The sequence below is a fragment of the Bactrocera tryoni genome, chromosome 3 (assembly GCF_016617805.1).
Source record: "Bactrocera tryoni isolate S06 chromosome 3, CSIRO_BtryS06_freeze2, whole genome shotgun sequence".
In the NCBI taxonomy this organism is placed as follows: Eukaryota; Metazoa; Arthropoda; class Insecta; order Diptera; family Tephritidae; genus Bactrocera; species Bactrocera tryoni.
In genome coordinates this window covers 86741623-86769256 of record NC_052501.1, presented here as the reverse complement: position 1 = coordinate 86769256, position 27634 = coordinate 86741623, and the positions used below count along the sequence as shown (strand labels likewise).

Here is a 27634-nt window from a genome sequence, read left to right as displayed (position 1 = left end):
AGCTAATGTGTTCAATAAGGCTTACAATATCTTATACTATATTATGCTGCGCCTATGGACAATTTACAAACATGCAATCTATACACACACGCGTACAGATGTTGACGCACCATAACCTCCACGGTAGGTGCAGCAGTGAATTGGAAGTGAAGACACAAATAGAACACCAACAACAACGGCAAATAAAAACAACAGACACATGTAATATATCAGACATTGTAACGCCTCATGCCCATGGAAACTTCAAACGGTTACATAAACTTCTGCAGCGAAGCAAGTCTGGAGAGTTTGTAAATGAACTACTTTCGAGAACAGCAAGGCTGTATGAAATGGAAATAAATATGAATGATTTGTTGAAAGATGAAAGCCACAAATTGATGAGCAGCGTGTGATGCCTTGAAAGGCAAATGTATTGTCGAACTGAGGGGTCGGGCGCACGATAGCAAGACACTACGTGAATGAGCAGGAAGCAAACATGAGATTACACACATACATATGCATGTGCACCTGGGTCAATGGTTCAAATTGTAAACATTTTTATTTTAGAGATCTAACGCACTCTAGACACACCTAAAACATACTTTGTCAGGCAATGGGCTCATATCGTCCAAATTTACCTGATGCAGCGGAATAACTTTATCTGTAATTTATTTTAGAGTATAGAATGTATTCATTGTGTAGAATTCTAAACTCTAAATATATGTGTACATACATTCATATAGTATAATGTATATGTATTATAGTAACTATTGTAGTTAAACAATGTATTGGTCATACAAACGCCCAGTTTCATTGCTCAGCAGTTGCTACCGTTAATTTGAACTGCATAAATAAGTGGTGCATCATCTGGCTTTATGTAAGAACTCCGCACTCCCCTTGTTGAACCATGGCCATTATAATAATACGCCACGAGCTCCAGTCAAATCCTACACCAACTAGAACGCGATGTACTTATTCCAAACTGTGGCACGTGTGTGTGTATGCTTGTATTTCCACTTGCTGGTGTTTCTGCTTGGCCTGCTCCACCTTGAAGCATGGCAAAATGCCACTTCATCCGCTGTTGGTTCATGATTTGTACGCACGCTTGCATAGAATAAAAACAAAAACAAATATAGCTGCAGGCATGCATCTCGGATTATGTTAAGGCATTAATTGAAGCCAGAACGGGCAACACTGCGCAAACCACTTCACTTAACACCACACAACTCCCAGCTGTACGATGCGATGCTCTTGGTTTGGTTGTTACACACAAATGCACGCATACAAAACTGCACTTAAATTGCAATTGAAGCCTCGCCATTGCAGCATCTCTCACATGCCACTAATACACCTATGCACATATGGACGTAAATCCGTACACAGGTATGTAAGGATGTGAAAATGCCCGGAAGCTTTCTACTATAGAGCCGACCAAATATAGGCTATCTATGAACTAGTCACATTTGGACTAACATGAAAGGTAAAATGCAGTTCTATTTTTAACTTGACTTAAAACGAGTATATAGTATAATATATATATTATGTATACCTGGCGACTGAAGCTTATGTTAGAGTTTTTAATTAATAAAAAACAGAATTATATTATTTTTGCTTTTCTTTTGCACGACAAAATAAATCCTACCACTACATCGCTCCAGAAATATGTTATGTCAAATTCGCCGTGGAAAAGCGCTGATTATATACATATATATATATATGTATATATGTATGTATATGCTTGAGCATAGAAATTTTCCTACTGGGTATTGCGATATTTTATATTGTATATGTATGTTGCACATAAATACATGTTGGTGAATGGCAACCTGCACATTTATGTTGGCAGCACGCTGTTCTATCTGATGACTGTGATTATTCTCGCCTGGACCGTTATGCTGACATTGCAAAGGGAGGCGTAGTTGGTGGCGCTGGGGCATAGATAACGCTGGGGAATAGGGGAATACTACCATCAAAAAGCTCACATAAAGAATATTCAAATAAAACGAAAGCACAAAATGCTTAGGAATGAAAGTGTTACATAAGTGCTGAAGTGCAACAAAAATTGCAACCATTTCGAATAATACCCTGCACCCTGCACATATGCACGCACATCCACGGATATGAAAAGAGAAGTGAATAAAAAATTATAATTACGATGTGTAAAAAACTCGCCTGCACAATTTAAGAATCCAGATCGAGAAGCAAGAGCTTGGCTGACTTTGAATGCGCTATAACACAGTATATTTACTTATGTACGTAAAATCCGGCGTTGTATTTGGTGTTGAAAGCCTTACTACTTCATACATTCATAAAAATCTCCGAATTGGCAGATAATCCTGGATGCTACAAATGCAAATTACTCTTGGCAATTTTTGTGTGATGACTTTCAAACGTCTGAATTCAGAGGCTGTTAAGGAAGCGTTGTTTGTTACAGATGAAATATAATATGAAAGAGACGCGTCAGTAACAATTTCTAAAGCTCGGCAACCCACTACGTCCTTTTGCGACATCATTTCATTTTAACAAATCCGCAACCTGAGTGTTTAAAAATTTTTCGATTCCAACACAACTGTTATGTTTACAGTCGATCTCAAAGATCAGTAAGTTTAACTGAGTTTAACTCTCTTATTGTTCATATTCACCAAGTTTACCTGAACTCGCTAAGTCCTAATGTTTCCACATGCGAATATGCACTTATGTGCCACCTAATGCGAATGAGTAAGCATAAGTTCCACAAGTAGTTGGGGTCGAGTAACCGTCGAGTGCACACATCAGGATGCATAAATAAACAATTTTTTGTACTCAAAATCATAACCTAACAACACTCGCAAGACAGACAGCAAAAAACAAATAATTTATGCCGAGAGGTAGGTACTCAGGTTTATTTTTTTAATGAATGGCGAAATGACGGGAATAGCTGTAGTCTTTATTACATCGTAGCCAAAATTGAAAAGGCTCACGCAGCCGTGAAGCCAACCATCGCCAGAGACTTTTTTTACAAACGTACAAAAATGTGTTCATATGTATAATATTATAGCTAATACAGACATTCATACATACATACGTACATATGTATATGTTAAAGTATCGCACTTAGCATAGCATCTGCAGATCTATCCTGTGTCACAATTAACACACTCGCACACAGGGACCTCGTAGCACAGCTTACCAGACTTCTTCAATTGCCAAGTATTTCTTACTGTCTGTTACCTGCACACTACTTCCTTTTTTAAGCCAATATAAATACTATATCACCGTTTAATCCAACATCAATAATGATGCGTTTAATAAATCTAGGGTCCTCAGCTACGTTCAAGCAACTTATTTACGACTTCTACTCAACATCGTTTTTGCAGGTCTATTAAAAAGTTCATGAGAGATTTCGATATCCGCTATCTCTCTGATGCCATCACGAGAATTTTCAAGCACTGTTTCTTTAACAGCGGTGGATGAACTACTCGCATGAAAAGTCTTTGGTGACTTCACGATTTTCAATAATTTGTGCCACTCGAGTAATTTGGTTCGTAATAAGGTAGACTCCCTAAGACAATTCTGCAACAATTTCAATGATTTCCGTAACAGTCCGTGTAAATTTTGGTGTTACAGCCAGTATCGAGCCCATCAGGAGTAACAACAACAGTAATGTTTAACAGCTTTAAAGGAATAAAAGGAGAAAAGTAGAGCCTGTGCGACTTGGCCTTCGTATACATCCAAATGGGTTATGTGTATTAAAAAAATGTACATATGTGCATTAAATTGGATTATTTTCCTATGAAAATATGCAAAAATAATGCAATATTAGTATTTTTAAATTTTTGGTCTGTGGTGAACCAGCTAGTGTAAATGCCCATACATATGTATGTTGGTATTGCAACATAAAATGTTCCTCCCAACGCCGGATGATGAAAATTTGGATCTGCCCAGTTTATGAAAATCTAATCGTCATTGTAAAAAACTTAGTAATTTCACTACTTTGTCAAGAGATTGAATAATCCGTTTACACATAAATAAAAACATAAGATTTGTCGCCGGATTGAAATTTCTACATATTTATTTTAAATAATTCGTTTTTGGAAACATTTGTTTTTGTATTATTGAATACTGTTGGCTTTGTTTTACGAATGTCTATTGTAGTGTTGTTACCTTTGTAAGAAAAAAATAGAGTGAATTTGTTTAAATAATATATATGATCAAATAATAAAACGCAATTATTTAATTCCGATATAAAAAAACAAATTAGGAATACAATCGCTGAGCTAATTTAGCTAGAAGTGCTCGATTTGACGTATAAGACTTCATTTTGCAGATACAAATGTATGTGCATATGTGTGTAGTAAGTTTGTAATCAGTGCGAAAAACTAGTTTCGGCTTTTAACCCACTGTTCAACCCGGGAATTCCTCATAAACACATGTACTTATGCCAAAAGTTTATATTTTATTTAAATTCTCATTTCACCAGATCAAGATAGGTATAATTAAATTTTTATATTGTTCGGTTAAAATATTGTTCAATATTGGAATTGATTTATTACTGAATTTTTACCATTGCTTCAGGGTGGACCAAAAGGTGTCCTAATGCCTAAATAATGAGAAAAACTAGATAAATAAGCTTTTATTTTTGCAATATAAAAAAAATAAGTTGAAGTTTGATTAGAAGTACGAAAATACTTTTTCGACTACCCAATATTTGAATTTCGGATTGCGGTTAAAAAGATGTTCCGATTTTCGGGTACAGTAATACGAGTTCAGGTTGTTCATGACAAAGGTTTTCGGAAACTATTTTAAATTTTCATTATCGAAAAATCCTTGCTTCGACCGTAATCTTGCATTTCCTAACTCGACATCGCTCTCACGTACACATTCAAATATGAAGGGACTTATGGTCCACCCTGTATTTTGCATGCCCATCCACACATTTGATCGGGCGCAATTGAAAATATTCCCGCGGTTCGACTTTGAAATTTATCAACGGTCTTACACATACTATGTTTTTTATATTTGATAAAAGTTGTATATTTATAATTCAGTTATTTCATTCATTATATTTATTGTGTTTTTCTGGTCAGCTAGGACCGTTTTTATATTAATTTTGCGATTTTTTTTGTTTTTATTTTTAAGTTCTGCTTGTCAGCGGTTGTGTCTGACGTATATATATTTTCAATTTTTATTATATTTGTTTAAAGTAGCAAAAAATCATTGAACGTTTACTTTTTCGCCCTATTCAATATTTTCTTTTACAAGCAATTCTATTCTCATGTTGTTTGTTTGTTTTATTACATTCAGAGAGTGGATGACAGAACTGAGCCGTTCTTTTCGGTTGATATTAATATTTTTTATCTGTTTGAATAACCACACTCCAAATTTTTCATTTTTTCATACGCTTTTGCAATTTTTTTGTTTGATTTTTTCAATTATTTCTCTCTTACATACATGTTAATTACTTTTGTTTACCTAAGCCTGCCCAATCGCTTCTCAAGTATATAGAAGATGAAACTCTCTTCAATTCAACCAAATGCATTCATTACAAAATAGAGCAACTTTCAAATTATAATCCATTACAAATGTACACTGAAACGCATTTGCTTCAAGTAAATGACAAAAACAAATTTTTATTCAAGTGAAAAATATGAAAATTTGGTATTGTTTGCAATGCTTGTATGAGTTTAGTATGGTTGTTGTAGTTGGTGGTGGTGGTTATAAAAAAAAAATATATTAAAATTACCTCATCGCGCCAGAGATTATGAAACTATTACAATTTTAGGAAATTATAAAATTCAAACCACAAGTGTGGCTGGTTTTCAGTTTTGCTTTTGTTTCTTTCGGCGTGCCACCTTCCGAATTCTTGGTTTCAATTCTTCTTCTATTCCAAGTTTTGATTTTTTCATTTTCAGTTTTAGTTCTTGATTTTCATATAATCTTAATACACAGTTTTGAAATTACTGTGTACACGTCACTTGGCAGCTTTGCATTACTCGCTAGGATGTTATATTGATTGTATGTTAAAAAACGCTTGCGTTTTGATTGGTTGAATTGAAAAGGTAATTAACTGAAATCAGAAGCGAAAAGGCATGAATCTTAATTATTATGGGGAAAATCATGAAAGTTGAAAGTTGACAAAAGATTTTCAGCGAATGTTAAATGGTATTACTTTTTAGATGTGGTTCTCATTATTCAGTTTTCAATTTTTAAAAAATATTACATATTTATATCATATCTACCTGACGTTTTTTGTTCTGAATTGAATAATGAGGACCATTTCTGTGTTTTCTGACGTTGAGGCTAGAAGCAGTATGAATAACATATTTAAAATTACGAAACTTTTTAGTTCGGCTAGCATGATGTGATTTCCATAAAGGTATTTTAATTAGTTGGCTCAGCAACACGATGAACCTGCAAAACGGCAACAGCTTCTTCAACTTTGGCTTTCAAAGCATCTTGATCCTCTATCATGTGCAACAATTCGGAATTCTCTATCTCTAATAACATTCCGGTAATCTTGCCAGCCATAAGTGGATGCATGCGCTCGATCATAGGATACAAGCGTTCACCCAAAATTTGTTTTTGTTCCTGTGGCTTGGCATTAGCCAATAAAGAAGCAATTAGCTTCTCTTGACCTAAAAGAAAACAAAATATTGTGTTTATTTCAATAAATTCTAGTTATTTTATGATGCGACTAACAAAACAAAAATGTAACTTACCCTTCTGGTGCATTGGCTGCACTTGCGGTTGTTGTTGGACCGGTTGTGGAGGTGGATTGCGCATGTTGGCGGTATATTTATAGTTGGCAGCGCGTTGCTGAGCACCGCCTGCAGTAATTGGTGCTCCAGCCATTGGAATATTACCCGCAGCGACTGTTTGCTGACCTGTGATAGCGCGTGCGCCAGTATTGCGCATTGTGTTGGCAGCGGCGGCTGCAGCGTGCGCGCCTTGAACTGTCTGCGGTTGGCCACGGGCAGCGGCTGCTGCTGGGCGGAACTGGGCGTTACCGGTTGCTGCCATGGCGGCGGCATTTGTGAAGCTACCAGCAGCGGCTGCAGCGCCAGCCTGTGTGACACCTTGTACGCCAGCGGCAGGGCGCACCTGTGGTGCCCATCTTGGTGTATTACGAATCGGTTGGGTCACTTGTGGACCAAAGAAACGTTGCCCTGGCGCCATGGTTGGTACGAAAAAGCCGCCTGCGGCGTTTGGTTGGAATATTTGACCTAATTGTTGCATACGCATACCCGACATATGACGCATGTATTGTGATGCCAAATGTGCTTTACGGTCTTCTTTACGTTGAGCCAAAGCTACATACAATGGCTTCGAACCGACCACACGTCCATTCACTTCAGTGACGGCACAGGTTGCTTCATTGGGCGAAATGAAGCAGACAAATCCAAAACCTTTGGAACGTCCCTCTTCATCGGTCATAACCTTGGCAGATGTAATGGTACCATACATCGAAAATTCTTTGCGTAGACGCTCATCATCTACACTGTCATCCAAGTTTTTAACATACAAATTAACGCCAAATACCGATTCTTGCCGTTTCTTCTTTAATTCTTCGAACTTGCGCTTCAGTTCTTGTTGGCGTTCAGCTTTCTTCTGTGCACGAGCAACATATAACACTTTACCCTCGCCCATATCTTTTCCATTTAACGCGTCAACAGCGGCTTCAGCTGCTTCGGTGGTCTCATAAGCTACGAAGCCGAAACCTTTACTTTTCCCATCGTCTTTAACCATTACCTGTGGAAGATATAAGCAACATGGTCATATCGGTTATATTACTACATTTATACATTTAATTTAACAATTAATTCCATCTCTAGTATATCTGTAAGTCTTCAACTTTTGTCAAGTGATCTGAAGGATCCATCGACATGGTAAGCACAGAATCTGGTTGTTTCTTTTACAGCCATAAATCTTAATCCTGTGGCAAGTTTACCAAACAATCAATGGGTAGTAAGCTGTGTAATTTTCTTAATTTTCGAGACCTAGACCAATTTATATTTATATAGTACACTTTATTGGAAACCTGTGATTCGTCAACTTTTGTCAAGTGATCTGAAGGATCCATCGACATGGTAAGCACAGAATCTGGTTGTTTCTTTTACAGCCATAAATCTTAATCCTGTGGCAAGTTTACCAAACAATCAATGGGTAGTAAGCTGTGTAATTTTCTTAATTTTCGAGACCTAGACCAATTTATATTTATATAGTACACTTTATTGGAAACCTGTGATTCGTCAACTTTTGTCAAGTGATCTGGAGGATCCATCGACATGGTAAGTACAGAATCTGGTTGTTTCTTTTACAGCCATAAATCTTAATCCTGTGGCAAGTTTACCAAACAATCAATGGGTAGTAAGCTGTGTAATTTTCTTAATTTTCGAGACCTAGACCAATTTATATTTATATAGTACACTTTATTGGAAACCTGTGATTCGTCAACTTTTGTCAAGTGATCTGGAGGATCCATCGACATGGTAAGTACAGAATCTGGTTGTTTCTTTTACAGCCATAAATCTTAATCCTGTGGCAAGTTTACCAAACAATCAATGGGTAGTAAGCTGTGTAATTTTCTTAATTTTCGAGACCTAGACCAATTTATATTTATATAGTACACTTTATTGGAAACCTGTGATTCGTCAACTTTTGTCAAGTGATCTGGAGGATCCATCGACATGGTAAGTACAGAATCTGGTTGTTTCTTTTACAGCCATAAATCTTAATCCTTTGGCAAGTTTACCAAACAATCAATGGGTAGTAAGCTGTGTAATTTTCTTAATTTTCGAGACCTAGACCAATTTATATTTATATAGTACACTTTATTGGAAGCTTGTGATTCGTCAACTTTTGTCAAGTGATCTGGAGGATCCATCGACATGGTAAGTACAGAATCTGGTTGTTTCTTTTACAGCCATAAATCTTAATCCTTTGGCAAGTTTACCAAACAATCAATGGGTAGTCAGCTGTGTAATTTTCTTAATTTTCGAGACCTAGACCAATTTATATTTATATAGTACACTTTATTGGAAACCTGTGATTCGTCAACTTTTGTCAAGTGATCTGGAGGATCCATCGACATGGTAAGTACAGAATCTGGTTGTTTCTTTTACAGCCATAAATCTTAATCCTGTGGCAAGTTTACCAAACAATCAATGGGTAGTAAGCTGTGTAATTTTCTTAATTTTCGAGACCTAGACCACTTTATATTTATATAGTACACTTTATTGGAAACTTGTGATTCGTCAACTTTTGTCAAGTGATCTGAAGGATCCATCGACATGGTAAGTACAGAATCTGGTTGTTTCTTTTACAGCCATAAATCTTAATCCTTTGGCAAGTTTACCAAACAATCAATGGGTAGTAAGCTGTAGATATTGATGTTTGCTTATAATGCTAAATAGTTTTAACTTACCTTATAGCTGGTTATTTTTCCGAAAGGCTCAAATAACTCCTTCAACTTCTCGTCATCAAAATCTTCTCCAAAATTCTTTACGTACACATTAGTAAACAGTTTTGCTTTTTCTCCCAATTCCTTCTCGCGTTCCTTGCGTGGAATGAATTTACCTACGTAGACTTTTTTAGCATTTAACAACATGCCATTGACCTTTTCTATCGAAGTGTTAGCTGATTCTTCGGTTTCAAAATGTACGAAACCATATCCTTTTGAATTGCCCTTTTCGTCGGTTGCAACTTTACAACTCAATATGTTGCCAAACGCAGAAAAAGTGTCATAAATCGCTTTATTGTCAATACTTTTATCAAGATTTTTAATAAAGACATTTCCCACGCCCGAACGACGCAAAGATGGGTCCCGCTGTGACCACATAATGCGTATAGGCTTGTTACGAATTAAATCAAAATTCATCGTATCTAACGCGCGTTCCGCTGTTAAAAAGTAAAATAAATATTTTAGTTATTAATGGAATTCAATGGTAGAAAAAGTTTCGTTTTCCTCAAATTGAAAAACTACGTTTTTGCCAAAATGTTACAACTAAGCGAAAAAACATCAAGATAAGGAAAAAATTTAAAAGGTCTTAAAAAAAAATGACACATACGAACGCCAAACCCTTTGGAGGGTTTTACTATACTGACCTAGTACCATCACCCTGACTTGGAATTTCTCACCCCCCAGATTAGCTGTTGTACTGTGTAATTCAAATAATATATTATTAAAGCAAGTTTTCTTTTGTTCGCTTACTAATGATGCCAAGTATAATAAGATTTAATTAGAACAGCATGGTAAGTAAAGCGATCTTTCTCTTGCATTTTCTGTATAGTCCGTGAGCACTTGGTAACTCATAAACTACGTTACGAGAAATGCATGTGATACTAATAAAAAATATACCTGAATTGTTCTTCAATACTTGTTCTACAAAAGTTTTACAAACTTTTTTAAAATTATTCTGTTTAATATGCTTCCTCCCTCCCTCCCTTTTTCCATAATATTCTTCAAGCAAAAATTGTGCACCCGAAATACTTCGCAAATGTCAATATATGTAAATAAATACTAAATGGCTGATTTTCAAAAGTTTGTGGCAGTGACCAGTAAACACATACAACATGCACCGATGTCTCTTTATCACGATATTACTAAGTCATATCGTAAAATTTCTTTTCACAGATGTGCTTGTCATGCAAAGCACGTGCGAAAGTGTCAACGTAGCATTTGCACTAAAATTTAAAAAACGTAAATATTAATTAAAACTATATCCCTATGCGAAATACACAATCTAAATACAAATGTAATCGTGTTTAGGTAAAGTGTTTTTCAAATAAAAAATATATATATGTACATAAGTATAAATACATATCAATGTGAAGTCAATGAACCCCAGGTAAAAAAAAATAACGTAAACTAATCCAGAGTAGTGAAAGTTGAAAAATAAATCATTCATGAATCCTGCATACGTGACATTTTTTCAGGGAATTTCAAATATAAAAACATATGGTATATACATAAATATACGTAACAACTGAATTTGTAATTAATAAATATTGACTTCTAAAAATATCTGAGTCATAACTCAAATAACCTACGGTCCAGAGTTAATGATGAAAACATAAGTAAAACGGAAACAAAGAAAATTGCTTTTGTTTCCCCATGATAGCCTGTAAATCAGGTACAAATACATATACTGGAATTAAAAATGGCCGACACATGTGGTGAAAACTACAGTAATGCCAGATCACATAATCTATAACCACACTAATTTAAAAACTACATTTCCACTACATATCAAATCGAATATTCGCAATATAAACATCTTATATATTCCAAAAAAAAAAAAAAACTAAAGAAAAATGTCTTGGAATTTCTCTTCATATTTCGCTACCATAAATATTTTGAAATCTTACCGTCAGCTGGTTGCTGGAAATTTACATAGGCATAGCCCAGTGAACGACGTGTAATTACATCACGGCAAACTCGAATGGATAATACCGGACCAGCGGTTGAAAATTTTTCAAATAAACCAGCCTCGTTGATATCCTGATGTAAATCGCCAACATAAAGTGATGCCATTTGATAGTTGGGTCCTCCAGAATTCATTTTATTATCTGTCGGATACAATTTATCTTTGCACGCTTCTTTCAATTGCTCTCTTCAATAACGTTGAAGAGAAAAATCTACACAAAAGAAAAACTTAAAAGAACTGTAAAGAGAAACAAATTAGTTATTTAGTATTATTATAGTACAGGAAAATTTTCATGTTAAAATGCTAATAATAAAGTGGCAACCCCAAGAAACACACGTTTCGTACTAATGCGGCGCTGGCAATTGCTATTCAGTATAGGGAATAACAAGAAAAAGAAATTAATTTTAATACAAAAATTGTTATAAAATCCGAACACCTTCCATAAATATATAAAGTTAAATTTCAAACAATTTTACATGTGTTATTCCGGTCCCCCCACGAACCTACTTTTTGAAAACCTCGTGTGCATAAACGACCACCATTTTTCTTTAGCTTTGCTTCGCCATGCCACGCCACAATCGAATTTCACCTTTATCGGTTATACATAAAGATTACATTATTTTGTAATTTTACTTACGTTTTATACACTTGCTCGATTTTTGCTACTTTTTGCAATTTTTTTTGTTGATTTTTATATATTTTTATTTTTTTTTTTTGGTTTTTTAAATGATTTTTTCACAAAAATATGTGATAGTCGCGAGCTTAATTTACCACACGACCACTCACCACGTCGGACTCAACACGACTCAATTCAATTTCCATTTTCTTTCGGTTCACACGAATGCGCCATTTTCGACATTCCATTCACCTCTCAATCATGGAATGTGATTGATGAACCTCAGAGTTGCAACAAGTATGCGAATACATTATGAAGTGCTTACACTCTACTTCTAATCTCCTTATAGTTCAAGGATTGTTTAGTGTCATAATACCAATCCATATACATTTCGTTATCAATATATGTATGTATGTATTATTGTAAAATTTTATGCATTTCTAAGGCACATGTTTTTGTGATTGTTCCTAAACGCTATTTATAAAGGGAATACAATTACCTTTGATCGAAAAATAAATTAATCCTTTTACAAATCACCGCTTTTAACCAAATATTCACAGGATAGCAATGAAGATTTTTATAGCGACGGACACCTTATGTAAGGATTTCCACAGTAGTATCGGGCACACTTTTATAGTTGACGTTGGCGATTATGTTTGTATGTATCAATTGAAATAGTAAAAAAAAATGTTCACAAATTTGAAATGCACATAAAATCGGATTTCGGAATTAAAAAAATATTTGGCTAACTATCGGACATTTAATCTTTTTTTTGCACAATCAAAATGCGAAAGGAAAAACGAGACATTTTTGAGATTAGAATCAAACAAAATATTTTCTTTTTTTTGGTTGATTGCGAGAATTATTTTATTTGTTTTTTACAAACATGCAGAACGAAAACTACAATTTTTCCAAAATAATTTTTCCTCAAATGTTTCTCGATGTATTAAAAATTCATTGAGTGCCTAGATTCAATCATCTACCGTAGATTTAAAGTGTATCCATGAGGAGTGTATGTGCACATAAACATATAAAACATTTAATTGCGCTTCTTTTTGCCCTTCTTTTTTTCAACTTTCTTCTTGCTACGACGATATCTCCGAAAAGCCCGTTGGATAATTTTTGCTGCACGGGTCATCATGAATAGCATTACTCGTTCCTCGTGCTTCCGACGATCTTCCTCCTCTTTTGTTTTAACAATGGCTTCATATTCAGCCTCTTCTCGTTGGTATTCGACAAGAAATTCATCAAACTGTTTTTTCTGCTCGTCGTATTCTTCTTGTAGGTAAACGTTCTCTTTAATTTTTTCACCAATGTTTTGATCAAATTTTTTCAACAAAGCTTGCAATTGTAAGAGTAGTTTATTTCTAAAAATATTCAAATACTTACTATTAGAAGTATTTATAATTATGATGTTAAAATGTTAATTAAACTAATTAACTTTAACTAATTTACTAAAAAGTTAGGTATCTGAATTTAATACAAAGTCATAAACTGAGAAGTATGTTTGGACATTATTTCTTACTTTTCATCACGCACCTCCTTTTCATGTAAGAGGTTTTGTTTTAACATTTTTTCATAAGCTGCCTTTGTTCTCTCGAGTTCTTCTTCCAGTTCCTTTTGCTTTATAACACTGGCCATATGTATATTGTGAATTCGTCTACTGGACTTCACCCTGCAATACAGCAATGGATAAGCTAAATACGTGACTGGATTAATGGGTTCGTAACATAATATATTTACAGTTCTTCTCTAATGCGCACATTATTGTCCCATTTTTTAAATGCTAGATCAGCCTCATATTTTTTAATAACACCATCCTTTGCAGCTAGTTTCCAACGTAAGTTAATTTTTTGATTGTGTAATTTTCCCTGGAATTCTATATTTTAAGAAAATCAAGAGGGTACCCTTAAATGTGTATAGAAATCGTCTATACAATCCTTAATCTACATTTTACCTGCTATATTTTTCTTCATCTGCTCGTTATCATGATAAACTTGATGAATTTTCTTTTCCTTTACCAACTCGGCCATCGCCGATTTACTCAATCGCTCTTGAGCTATATTTTGCAAAAGTGTAAAAGCATTCAATAGAGACTTATCCTCATCGCTTAATTCATCGAGCCAATCGGGCAAAGAATGCAACATTTCATAGTTTTCATGGAACATGTCAATTAATTGTAACAGTTGTAGATTTTCCTCAGGATTAAATTTTTTTTCATTCGTTTTCTATAGTTGGGTGGAAAGAACTGCTAAATTATAGCCTGAAAGATGTACGCATTCAAAACTTACATACCTTTATAATTAAGAACGATTGTATGGTATGCCAGCACTTTTCATATTTTGTTCCTTTCAAATGTCTTCTCACCGTCAATGGGTTCTCTAACACACGAGGAATCAGCAACGATATCTTTAATTTCTCAATGGACTCATTTACAATACGCATGACACTGGCAACCTGAGCAGCTCGCTCGGCAGACATCTCAGCTGCCAAAGGGAATAAACAAATACACATCAAATATAACTTCCTTTTGCAATTATTAATCTTATTCTGGCCTACTTACCATTTTCATATTCGTTTTTGTTACTCATGGCAATTATTTTATCTTCATAGATTTAAAATTATGTATTTAAAAAATATATTAAAATTGTAAATTGAAAGCAGTTAACGAGAAAACTGAATGCAAAATAAAGAAAGGGTTGCTATAGAAATTTATTTTCTATGTACATATGTACTATATGTATGTTGGCTCGTACGTTATAAGTAAATCATTCTATATTCTTTAATATAAACTGAAGCTGTTATTCGGTGTTTTTTCTTTAAACGATTTGTGGATAAAATATTTTGAAACAAACATTTATTTTTCCTTTTACTTTTTTAATACATAGACATCCCAATTAAACATATTACTTACTAAACATAATTCAATTAATTTGTATTTATAATACTCAAAAAATTGTCAATAGTTCCATAAATTTATGGGTTGCTTCTAAAATAATGGAAATGTGTTATCCACATATAACATCCAGACTACAATTTCGCTATTGGAATCCTCCTCAATAAAAAAACTCTAATTAACATATACCATATATAAAGATATTTAATAATAGACGCAAAACTTTAATTTTACTTAATTTACTATACCGATTTTGGCTACAAAACTTCTCAGCAGTGGGCTTAAGCTTAAAGAGAATTTTGATCCAAAGAAACTTCGCCTAACCACGCAAATTTCAGTTTGGCTGTTCGCTCTTGTCATAGTGCGCATATAAGTATGTTTCATGTATGTATAAAAATTTGTATGTGTATATTACTACTTGCGCCATTGCACTTTCAAACCTGTATAATGTTAAACTTTTCATTCAGTACACTCCTCGAAATTAATACTTATATGTATATGTTACTTAATCATTAAATATACATAACTAAAACTGGCAGTGAAGAAAATTATAATTGAAAAATACGTGAAATATACATACTTATATTTATATTTCAAATTTGCGGAAACTATGTATATTATAACTGAAACGAAAAGTATAAAACGAAATATAATCATTCAATTCAACATCTTTATAGCATTGTTTCATATAATATTAGACTGGTTTAATGGTTTGGTAGTAGGTTGAAGTGATATCATTAGAAATACACGAATACACAAATCGAATTACTTCCTTTGTATGTGAAAGTAAAATACCGAACATTGCTGATAATTTCAAGCAAACCATTTCTTGTTTTGTTTAAATATTATTCGTTCATGTATTTATATATTTTTTTAAGAATGGAAAAAATAAATAACAGCCAATTAATGCGATTGGGACTTAAATTTACTATAAACAGTCTGTACCAATATATAAATTAAAGTAAGAACTTAAAAATATTTTAGTGCTCTACTTACAATTCGCATTGTTCACAATTAACATGTCAAATATATGCAAACACAATAATTTAAGGCAACATTTAAATGAGCAAATATCGTAAAAATCATATGACTGTATATAAATATCCAATATATTCCACGAATTTTGGTATATGACTTAATGTGTCCGAAAGCGATTTTTGAACAATTGTCCACGATTAAGTCTTATTTATACACAGTAAACTTGCATAAAATATAAATCTTGTTCGGGAAAAGAAGCTTCTTTTAGTGTTCACATTCTACCGTTGCTGTTGTGAATTTTGTTGTTGTCGGCGAAATTTTTTGGGTTAATTGTCCTTGCGACGAAGCTGTTGCCACATCGCCCCATTCAATTAGATATTGCCGCTGACCATCGGCCAATTGTCGCTTGGCACGAATGCAAAATTGTTCACCAGATTCAATGCGATTCACTGCGCCACCAAAGTACTCCTTAACGGACTGTTTAAGATCTTGCATACTATTCGCATTCGAACTTTTGTTGTTATTTTTATGTAAAGCCTGTTGTTGCTGTTGTAATGTTGCCAGCGTTATATTGCTGGATGAGTTAGTCGATGATACAGTGCTTGCACTAGAAATTGAGCTACGACGACTATTAGCGGGTGAAACCTTTTGGGGACGTTGCCTCAAACGTCGACCATGCGACGGTTTAGCTTGTTGTATTATTTCTACTTGTGCATCCACCCCCGAACTCGTTGATCCTGGCGGCGACGAAGACGATGACGATGATGATGATATTGATGAAAATGATGCAGTTGTAGCTGTTGTTGTTTGACGTTGACTTTGTTGCTTGTTAAATGTGGACAATACTTTAGACGTATTTGTTGTTGTGAGTTGGGTTTGTGTAGTAAGCAAGTCTTTGGCATGTATAGGGAAAAAGTTCCTAGGAAATGGATTGATTGTTGTCGTACTAATAACCTGAAAGTGTAGTATAAAATAAATAAGTATTTTACAAATATATTAGACCATTTCACCTCCACATTTGATGATAGGCGACGAGTTCGTCTCCTCCGCACCTCCTGATTCGGACCAATTGTTATGTCTTTGGCACTCAGTCTTCGCTTGATTGTGCGTACTGTACGGGGCTGTCCGGCAGCCTTGGCTAAATTACTTGTACTTAGATTTGAAAATATACCTGCGTTTTTAAGCGCTGCCAGCTTAGAGCTGAAGTCCAAAGCTGTTGTATTAAAAATACTGCTTTTAATCATTGTGCCGCTTCGATTAAAATTTAATAAGTTTTGAACACACCCCGATGAAGTTCCTGTCGTTTGGGATGCGGGTATATTCTTTTTAGGTGTAATTAAGCGAAATGGGTTATTAAGACCTAAAAAGTTTTTCGGCGGTGGTATGATAACATCAAGTGATGTACCTCGACTACTGGACGAATTCTCATCCGAAGACGAATCACAGATGCGACTGCTGTCATAGCGCTTAGCGGCTGCCTCAGCAGCAACCTCCTTGTAGGAATTTGATAATTTAAATGCTTTGCGCTTACGACTGTTCCGCTCTGTAATCATTGGCGACACATTGTTATATACTAATGATGCAGAATTGGGGTTGACTGTATTAGACATAAGTGCCCTATCAACGATTTTACAATCAAATTCACTCTCATCTGTAATCTGTTTAATACTTCCAGTTAAACACTGGGGTGTCTTTAATGGAGATACATCTTTTTCTTTAATTTTATCTTTTCTTATTGAATGGCTAGACTGTATTGTACTATTAGCATCATTAGCATTTTCATCGTCCAAAACCGATATCTCCTCACACAATATAGTATCGTTATTATTATGCTTTTTGACTGATTTTTGCCTCAAACAACTTGTGTTTACATTTTGTGTTGAATCCTTTATTTTACGACTCTTTTCCATTATATGTTTAATGGGGATTTCATCATCTGAAGTAAATATTTCGTTTTCTTCAACACGAAATTCATATATATCTGGAGGAGCATTCCGCTGTGAAGATGAAGAAATTTTGGAAATTTCGTCACTACTCTTGTATCTATAAGAAATAATAATATATATAGTATTTTTTTCCTTGTGTTAGTACCTTATTTATACATACTTGTTGTTTTGAAAATGCTTGTCCACTAGTTTTGCTCGATCCTTCATAGGCTTACTGCAACTAAATTTTAAATATTGTATAAATTTGTGAAAATACTAAGTTGATTTTGAGCTTACCGAAGGCAAAACCAAACCCCGCTGCCCGGTGTGGTTTCTCTGGTACAACTACGATGATATCCACGCCGACAATCCTCACATGTTTCTATAACATCTTGCTCTTGGACACGCTTGCACGCTACACACATTTGAGCATTACCATTCCCACCACTATTTTCCAGCCGCCTCATCTCTTCAATGCCGCACCATAGCTCGGAGTTATCGTCAAAACGTATCAAGTACTGAATTGTTTGTATCTTACTCATCTCAGAATCAGCGCTGCTGCCGATAACCGTTCCCAGATATTGACGGCCATCATCCTTTCGGATAAACACATCCTCGCCCATCATAAAAGTGGCCTTTGATAAAGAAACGGATGAATTTGCAATTTTCTTGTCATCTATTAAGCTATCAAGAGAATTAGGAGACGAAGTAGTGGGTGTTGGTGGTGTAAGTAGAGTTACTGATGAGGCTGTTTCATTAGCAGCAACTTGCGTTATTTTTACCGGTGCGGGCGATTGTGGTGACACCGATTTTGTGTGTTTCAAATCGACATCTTCACTTGAGTCGTGTAATACTGCAATGTTATGTTGCTGTAATATAAGATTTGGAGAAGAAACGTCATCGCATTTAGTTGTGTTTTTCATACGAATTGCCTCCGGAGTTGAAAATTTTATTTTATCATCTTCTATTTCGACAATGCTATTTTCAGATATTTCATTCGTTTTAGTCACTCTTTCAGAATCAGTTGCATTCTCCTCATCGCTAATGACGTATTCGCATTCTTCATCATCCAGTAGGTCAATACTGTGCGTAATTGTTGCAAAGGGTTCTCCCGCAGCACTAGATATGGTTTTGTTCATTAATCTCCTCTTTGAAGGTGTACAAACCGTTGTTTGTGATGTTACACTATTTCTTTTAGTTTCAATTGATGCATTTCCGATTATTATTTGAGATGTTGATTGTGAAGCTAATGCACTTCTCGCAGGCGCCAAATTTAATGACAAAGGTGGTGAAGTACTATTTTCGGGGGAGGTGGGTGGAGTATGTGGAGTTGTTGTTGTAGAGTCCGGTTCATCAATCACTAATGTAGAATCGTTGCTAGCGTAAGAATCGCTATGTATCGCTCCACCATTACTGACCGGGTCCAGCACTACTTTGTGATGAATTGCTGGTATAATTGGGGATGGCTGTTGTGGGGTGTGAGTAGCTAGAGAATATGTATTATCGGGTGATGTTATTGCAGAAGTTGCCACTGTTGCGGTAGATTCAATACCAGTATTCATCCCGGAATTATCGCTATAATGATTATTAATACAAATATTAATACGATCCAACACAAGAGTTGAGTTGGAACTTGTCGTTGTGGCGGGGGAAGACACCAATGTGGGTGAGCTGTTAACTCCATCAGCAACCGGTGAAGATTCTTCTGTAAGAGTTGACATCAGCTTTGAAGCAGATGAAAGATTATTTGCTGTAGCTACGCTATCGTTTGTGTTATTTGACATAGACATAAAGAATTGGTGTTGAGCGTCATCTTGCGTGATATGCAAAGCAGTCGCCGATGAAGTTGGAGCAGAAAAATGTTGTTGTGTGAAATGAGTTGGTAATGCTGTCGACAACTGCTGAGCATAAGCAGATTGCTGATGTGGTGTGTGATAGAACTGTGGGAGTTGTATTATATCGTCGTGCCCAACAGCTGCTTCATCTTTAGCCATGTTATATATATGTTGTTGGTGTTGTTGTTGCAACGTGTTTGGCAGTGTTGTAATTATACGAATATTATTCGCGTTCCCGTTGTGGTAACAGCCCGTGAGTGTATTAACATCTGACGACCTGCTGTTAATAACTCCTGAAGTTGTTCGTGGTTGCATCTGCGCTGAAGCTCCATATTGACTTGCAGAAAAATTATTTGTTATTAAAATAGTATTGCCATGTTGATGCTGTGACCGGTTCGCTTGTTGCACGGAATTTGATGATGTAGAAGTTAAAGACGTTGTTGCTACCCCGCCATAGAATCTCTGTGATGATGGTTGAATTCCAGGGACAGTCGTATTAAAAAAAGTTTTGCCCAAGGTAGTGGTCAATGGTATTTGACGTGGACCGAATAATTCAGTTGCTCCGGTAGTTGTAATCGGTATAGAATTTGTGGTAATTTCGGGTCCCTTTTCTGAACATGTGCTAACATTTGGAAGTTGTAATTGTATTGATTGCTGATGCTCAGATATGGGTAAAGTTGAAGCAGGAGGAAGGAAAAAGTTACCAAGGGCTGATAAATGTTCATTCGGTGCTCGATGCTGAACATTATGAGGATCCTGATGAACGTTTAGGTCATAAGATGCACTATTCATGGTTAGAAAATTCTGCCAAGACTACAGATGGACTAATAGTAATTTCGATGTTAATAAGTATATTCGATTTGTCTGCAATTGTGAAGAAATTGTTATACATACATTTGTTTATTAGTGGCCGAATACAAAAATTCTACCAGGATGATTTTTTGTTCAATATTTTTTATAACAGCTGGCAATACTACCTTATTTTACCGGCAAGTGTCTGACATTAGGTGTGAAGAGGACAAATTAATGTGCACTTTTCATTTTCCATTACTGGAACAGACAGTGTAAACGATTATACACATATATTTCAGCAATTCTTGTAAACCAATGTTCAAATTTTTATATTAATTTCATTAATTTTACTTATCACCAATATTGTTATTTCAATCAATGCAATATAATCATTTTTCATACAAAGCACATTAAAGAATGTGAGCAATCTTTACACAAGTTAAGATTCGTAAAGCATTTTTTGTACTCTTGGAAATTTTCTACTTCCGAGTCCCTCTTAACTCAACTAATGTGGAGTATTTTATAAAATCTTAAATATATTGAAATTATAGTTTAGTTTATTTGATTTTCAATCATATTTAATAATATTCAAACGATGAAATATAAATTTTCCACTCGGAATTTGTTTTAACACCGTCAGCCATTTTCCCAACACACGAACTGATTTTTTCCATTTCTCTTTACATTCCCAATTCGTGCGCTTCTTCACTTTCCAGGCTAGAATTGGTTATTGACAACTACTGTAGTCACAGGGTTGCATAAATGACCAGATATAATTAATTATATTATATACACTTCTCTGGAATTAGTCCGCTTTATCGTTTCGTTCAGCCACTTCTTGGGCCACGCTTAATTCCTTTAATCTTTTTGACGCCATAAACGAAAGTCTTTGTTTATAATTACTATGAAAGCTTGACAGCTGCAAATTGTTTAAATTTTTTCTATGTCATTTATGGTTGAGATACAAAGTATTTGTTCAAGCACATTTATAAAGTTTGAGTTAATATTTTTATGATTATTATATAGCGTTTTTAGATAATTCCAACTTTTCAAATAAAATAAATAATTTGTTGAAATCAACATTGCGATAACCCTTATAAGAAGAGTACAATCTCGTAAGTAGACAACATGTACCTTTCTATCACACTCCTTTACATTTATTGTTGTTGTGAATTTCAATCAAATGAAAAAGTGAACGCAGTGAAGTCAGACATTTTTTAATACGCTATATACATTTTGAAAAAATATAAATTAACTTTCAATAATAGTGGAAAAGTTGTAAAAAGTGTCGTACGATTGAATTTACATACGCCAGATTTGTATTTGAAGCATATATTTACTGGATTTGCTTTTAAATTATTGGTAAAAGTTGGAAATTTTCCCTTGCCTGTTTTGCTTCGAATACGATATTCGTGATGGTCGTTCTGTTTCGAATATTGTGCTACTTCTTAAATTTCGTTACCATTTACGTTTTGACACTCGCCTTTGCTTTTATTTCCGTGCAATAGTTTGTCCATCCATTCATTTGTTTTTTATACGATTAGTTTCATCTCCACTTTTGGTCTTTTGTGTTTTTGATTTTGAGGAAAATGAGCTTTGAGAAGTTAATTAACAAAGTTATAATTTAAAGTAATTAAGTACTAGTGATTAAAAAGATTAAGTGAAAGAAAAACAACAATAAAATACAGTTGTTAAAAATCACACAGAGACATTTAAATGAAAGCTCGGAAGCAGTGTAATAAAAACTTGTAACAAATGGAAATGATTTTCAGTTTTTAATCAATAAGTACAAAGCAAAACGAAAGTGAAGAAACCATCTATATGGCAAACACACGTAGTAAAATTGATGGGAAAACAAAACAACTGGGAATAGAAAAAATATTTTATGACGACACACAGGTGTGGTGTAATTCATTCACTTTGCTGAAAACAATTTTGTTTTAATTATAAATCTAAAATAGTTTATGTTTTCTTAATTAAGCATAATTGAGCTATACAAAGACTTATTTGATTAGAAATATACTTTTCTTGGAAATCAAAATACATAATTAACATTTTTAGGAAGAGAGTACTACTGCAACGAAGTCATCTAAAAACAAATTAAGTGCTACTAAACTAAAAGCGAGAATTGGACATTTAGAAGCCGATCAACTTAAACAAGAATTTCTAGAAAAAGAACAAATGCACACTTTTAGTGAAACAGGCGCCGGTGTGCCGGCTTTCTTGGCTAAGTTATGGCGACTGGTGGATGATCCGGATACCAATCATCTCATCTGCTGGAATAAGGTAAGTTGTTTAAATACATTAAAAATATATGTAACATTTATGCATATGGAACATGTGCACTCATTTAAAATTAGTTTTTTCTTGCTTAAAGAAATTTGGCAACAATGCCAGTGATTTTTAGTTTATTTGATATGTATCGTCAATTATTTTCAAGTAAAAGCCTAACAGTGGATTTTTATTCAATATCAACCACCCATATAAATACATACAGAGAGTAATGCACTTGTTTTTGTTAAGAGCGTAGAAAAAAAATCTGTACAATTTATAATTTATTTGTTAGTTCCAATGTATTAAAAGTGTATTGTTTCAATTTGTAAGCATTTTCAGTGGAGAAAATCAAATTAATATTAATACTTACGTATTTTTTGTATATAAATATATGTATAATAATTTCGTATATTATTAATGACAAAAATATTTTTTAGAATGGTGGCTTAAGTCCATAGCGACAACATAGCGTTATTATTCCTTATATGAATATCTAAATTGTGGTCACTTTTACCACATTCATATGTGTGTATATTCTTTAAACTGATTATAATTGCAAAACATAAGTTGTACATCGATAGGAAAGCTACATATGTACATATAATATTTAATATTTTTTTCAGGATGGTCGAAGTTTTATAATTCAAAATCAAGCTCAGTTTGCTCGTGAATTGCTCCCTCTGAATTACAAGCACAACAACATGGCCAGTTTTATTCGGCAATTAAATATGTGTAAGTTGAATGAAAACATAGACTAAAGTTAAATGAATTTAATGTTATATTATTATTATTAAAATTCCAGATGGCTTCCACAAGATAACATCAATTGACAATGGCGGCCTAAAATTCGATCGGGATGAAATGGAATTCTCTCATCCATGCTTCAAGCGAAATTGTCCATATTTGCTTGAGCATATTAAGCGAAAAATCGCCAATACAAAAAGTCTAGATGACAAATCAGGTTTGAAGCCCGAAGCTGTCACGAAAGTGCTGCAAGATGTTAAAGCAATGCGTGGTAGACAGGATTCGCTTGATTCACGTTTTTCAGTTATGAAGCAGGAAAATGAGGCTTTATGGAGAGAAATAGCTTCTCTGCGGCAAAAACATGCCAAGCAACAGCAAATTGTCAATAAAGTAAGTTATATTTCACTTGTATTGATTGATTTTTTCCGTACATCAGTTTTCCTTTGCTTTCAAGCTCATACAATTTTTAATCACAATTGTTCAACCATCGCGCAACATGACAAGTGTAAAACGACATATGCAGTTGATGATACATGATACACCGGACAATGCAAAACTTCGCAACAAGAGTGAATCCGAATCTGAATGTGGACCAGTTATTCATGAGCTCGGTGAAGAGTTGCTTGACGAAGTCGCTGATCCTGACATTGATCTAATGTAAGTTTACTGTTAACATATTATATAAAATATAAATTTTCTAATACGAGACATGTTTCCTTGATTACCTTAACACTATGCCAGGGATGCATCAAGTCCATATAGTAAAATGATTCCAAATAATGATACAGAAGGAAATAGATCACCGCTAAACATTGAGCGACCCCATTCTAGTGTTAGCCAAGGATCCCAACACTACGACTTTTCGAATCAGAGCACGGATGACGCAGTTAACACTGCTGTGACTGGTCCGACTTGTAGCAGTGGTGGTAGGAGTAGTGTAAATGCAATAAACAACATGACATCTCAGAAAATCGGTATGGAATCGGACTCATCAATTATACAGTCAGTAAATCCAGATGGATCGCAGATTTTCTATCACGTTACCGAGGTACCCGATGCAATAGACGCGCATAATAACGACGTCATGCCTGGTGCATCGCCAAGTTACAGCGAGGAGAACGTGTTGACTACACCAATGGTTCGTGAACAAATGGCACGCTCACAGCAGCTGAAACAAAGAAATAAGCGACGCCGTATACAAATTGATGATGATGATGATTCCACAGATATCACCGCTTCAATGTCGAAGATAAGAAACGTTGAATTAAAACGGCAGTCACCACTATTAATCAAAAGCGAGAAAGAGCCACAAATCGACCCAATGTCGTTCTTAAATGATTTTCCAGACGACCATAACACACATGCAAGCGTTTCCGGAAATCTTAAAGAAAATCTTGCAGCAAACCGAAGTGGTTCTAGTTTACTAAATGCTGGCAATATAGTAACTGGTGCCATATCACCAGTCAGCACAGCTAACAAGAGTCCCCTACTAGGCCAATCGACAAATTTTTATAATTCAAATGAGTTTATTACATCCGAAATGCCTGCTGATATATTTGAGGTGAGATTCTATTAAATATGTGCATAAATTAAATTTTCTTCTCACGTTAGTTAATTTAAAATCTTAGGAATCTCCATTAATATCCGCTGAGCCAAATAGTTATAATCAGCAACAACAGAAACAACAGCAACAAATACAATATGGTCGAACAACGGCTAACAGTGGCAAGTTTTCTTCATTTGTCGCGCGTAGTAATAATAGCGGCAACGTAGCAGCAGCTTCCAATAGGGCCTCAACATCTGCCGCAGCTGCTGCCAACCAATTTAGCAACGATGACAGGCAGAGCAACATCAATTCTCCTGTAACCTCACAACAGGGAAAGACCATCAATAATGGAAATAATATGTCTTTAGCTAAATATAAAAGCGGTGGTACTGGAAATGAGGGAATTATGCGGTTAGTAACTGAGAGAGATCTTAGTTACAATAAAGAATTCTGAAAGCTAATTTCTTTTACATTTATTTACATTTAGTGATGAAGTGAACGACCATTTGGATAATGTGCAGGATGAATTGGAGTCGCTTAAGGATTTGCTACGCAGTGATGGCTATTCGTTAGATGCAAATACTCTGTTGGGCGTAAGTATTTCTTTATTGAAATGTTAGTTCCTCTCTTATGTGTACCACTTGCAATTCACTTTTTTTCGTTGCACCTCAGTTTAAGTGTCTTGTGGTAACTATAGTGTATAAAAATTGCCTTAGTACAAATAGTAACTCGACGCTAGTTTATTTTTATTCCAAATGGATATGAAGTTAATATAAAGAATGTTCTAGTTTTCTTCCACACCAGTGCCTAAATATACTGAATGAAGGAAATAAACCAAAACACACTTATATGAATATTGTACACATGTTTACAAAAATATTTTTCAAGTTTGCTTCATTGTGAACGCAACTTTGTCTAATACTTTTAGATTTTTGGAAACTATTTCAAAAATACTCGTTCCTTAAAAGTTATGAATTAAGTATAAATAATATTTTACGACTTACAATTATTATTTTTCTCTCTTTTTGATATGAATTCTAAAAAAAATGTACACAAACAAAACATTTTTGAATGAAACTGCATTATGTCTTCAAAAAATGCATGATACATAAAACGTTTTTTCTGATGAAATTCTACAAATGTGCCAAAATCTAGAACGGAGATGCTACAAACACGAATACAACCAATCGATTTTCCCTGTCATCACAACTGGATGGGGAGTTTCTCACGAAGGTCAGCCAATTATTGACGTTTTCATTTAAATCTGAGTCTGAGCTAAATTATGGCTGAAAAGTGTGATTAATGAAACTGTTAAACCAGTACAATACGTATAAAATTCCCAATGAAACTTTAAAATTACGTTTAAAAAGTTAAGAATGTGTGGTAATATATAGGCTTTAAAAATAAAACGGCTCATTTGATATTATTATGGCTTTGCACAATTCACAATTTATTGTTTAACCCATATTCTTATTGTCCACATATATTAAAAATTAATTTTAAATATATTTTACTGATGTTCTCTTTTATTTATTATAGCTATTCAATGATTCCGATATTTTAGGACCATTCGGTTTAAATTTGGTTAATGAACCCAACAATGAGAAAAAAGGTGTGTGAATCAAAAATGATGTTTAATAATCTTAATATATTTATTAATGCCATTTACAATCAACAGGTTCGGAGCTTATATCGTACCAGCCAATGTATGATCTTTCAGACATCATAGATATCAATGACAAAAATGAACTGGAATGTATGTTTTTAATATTACTTATTTTTAATAATAAATAAATATAAATCTTTATTTCAGCTGTTGATCAAGCGAATAGACCAAGTAGTTCAAGGCAATTGCCTCAGTTGGAGCAACAGCAAAGAGAGCCGCCAAGTGGACTGAACACACCATACAATGATTATTTTGCTAATGCACTTGAACCAACTAACACACCGCGTAAAATAGAATCTGCAACTCTTTCTGATAGTAAAACTAAACATCCAAACTAAGACAGTCTTCGCACTGTTAATAACTTTGTATATTAAAAGAAAACCAGAATTGAAAATTATCGTTATTCAAATATTGTTAAAATATAAAATATTAATATGGCATCACAGAAAATCCCCTCGGCTTTGCAATGGGTATAAAAAAGAACAAAAATCATTTGAATCTACATATATGTATTCCTTAAATTCTAACTCTTGTTAGCATAACACCGAAGCAATTATCTGTGCTAAACGCAGTTATAAAATTAATTGGATTTTTGTGTACATAACTGAATTTTATATTCATTATTATTGTTATACTCTTGTAAAAAATTTAAACTCGGTACCAAAATGTGAGAGCATTAGTTTTGAAAGTAATCTAAGATGTAAAAATAATAACCTGAAGGTTAAATTTTTAAAAACCTGAAGGGAAAGGTGTAATATTGTGTCTATAATCCTTGCTAAGATAGCTGTGTCAAATAAATGTGATTACAACTTCCTCCCAGATAGCAACAATAAAACATTACAGTCATTTCATTACTGGTTATTTACCTGATAAGCGCGTCCCAGACCATATTTGCAAAGCAAATTTTTCTTTGACTTTCATGGAATTGACACGACTAAGCATTCTTAATTTTCATTATTATTCCATTAAAAAAAAAAT

General features: G+C 34.4%; 4 protein-coding genes and 1 long non-coding RNA gene across 12 annotated transcripts; 2 read left to right on the top strand and 3 right to left on the bottom strand.

Moving 5' to 3' along the window:
* The first annotated feature begins 111 nt into the window (after positions 1-111).
* LOC120772812 lies at positions 112-4215 on the top strand. The gene is made up of 2 exons (XR_005705098.1): positions 112-2231; positions 2310-4215. It is a non-coding gene; the product is annotated as an uncharacterized LOC120772812 (long non-coding RNA).
* A 176-nt stretch (positions 4216-4391) lies between these two features.
* Positions 4392-12189, bottom strand: LOC120772808 (polyadenylate-binding protein). 3 transcript variants are annotated; one of them, XR_005705097.1, is made up of 6 exons: positions 12022-12189; positions 11326-11621; positions 9383-9855; positions 6678-7707; positions 6198-6593; positions 4392-6025 (listed from the first exon to the last, which is right to left on the bottom strand). XR_005705097.1 is itself a non-coding variant. In XM_040101599.1 (6 exons), exons 2-5 carry the CDS (start codon positions 11516-11518, stop codon positions 6340-6342), a joined length of 1950 nt encoding a protein of 649 aa, XP_039957533.1. In that variant the 5' UTR covers positions 11519-11621; positions 12022-12189; the 3' UTR covers positions 4392-6025; positions 6298-6339. The 3 variants fall into 3 exon arrangements, 2 of the variants coding, with proteins under 2 accessions (XP_039957533.1, XP_039957532.1); XM_040101599.1 differs by having other exon boundaries at positions 6298-6593; XM_040101598.1 differs by having other exon boundaries at positions 4394-6593.
* Positions 12190-12715: 526 nt separating this feature from the next.
* Positions 12716-14736, bottom strand: LOC120772809 (meiosis-specific nuclear structural protein 1-like). Its single transcript, XM_040101600.1, has 6 exons — positions 14564-14736; positions 14296-14486; positions 13958-14228; positions 13744-13879; positions 13526-13675; positions 12716-13367 (listed from the first exon to the last, which is right to left on the bottom strand). The coding sequence occupies exons 1-6, from the start codon at positions 14589-14591 to the stop codon at positions 13040-13042; spliced, it is 1104 nt and encodes a 367-aa protein (XP_039957534.1). The 5' UTR covers positions 14592-14736; the 3' UTR covers positions 12716-13039.
* Positions 13267-27510, top strand: LOC120772807 (heat shock factor protein). 6 transcript variants are annotated; one of them, XM_040101597.1, is made up of 13 exons: positions 13267-13281; positions 13615-13721; positions 22488-22712; positions 23324-23432; positions 23503-23834; positions 23899-24101; positions 24186-25005; positions 25073-25401; positions 25478-25583; positions 26146-26223; positions 26530-26602; positions 26669-26746; positions 26804-27510. In XM_040101597.1, exons 3-13 carry the CDS (start codon positions 22608-22610, stop codon positions 26992-26994), a joined length of 2424 nt encoding a protein of 807 aa, XP_039957531.1. In that variant the 5' UTR covers positions 13267-13281; positions 13615-13721; positions 22488-22607; the 3' UTR covers positions 26995-27510. The 6 variants fall into 6 exon arrangements, with proteins under 6 accessions (XP_039957531.1, XP_039957528.1, XP_039957527.1 ...); XM_040101594.1 differs by lacking the exons at positions 13267-13281; positions 13615-13721 and adding exons at positions 21614-21788; positions 22133-22325; XM_040101593.1 differs by lacking the exons at positions 13267-13281; positions 13615-13721 and adding exons at positions 21614-21788; positions 22057-22325.
* Positions 14836-21091, bottom strand: LOC120772806. The gene is made up of 5 exons (XM_040101590.1): positions 20612-21091; positions 18097-20498; positions 17981-18040; positions 16885-17917; positions 14836-16828 (listed from the first exon to the last, which is right to left on the bottom strand). The coding sequence occupies exons 2-5, from the start codon at positions 20424-20426 to the stop codon at positions 16139-16141; spliced, it is 4113 nt and encodes a 1370-aa protein (XP_039957524.1). The 5' UTR covers positions 20427-20498; positions 20612-21091; the 3' UTR covers positions 14836-16138.
* Positions 27511-27634: the final 124 nt, after the last annotated feature.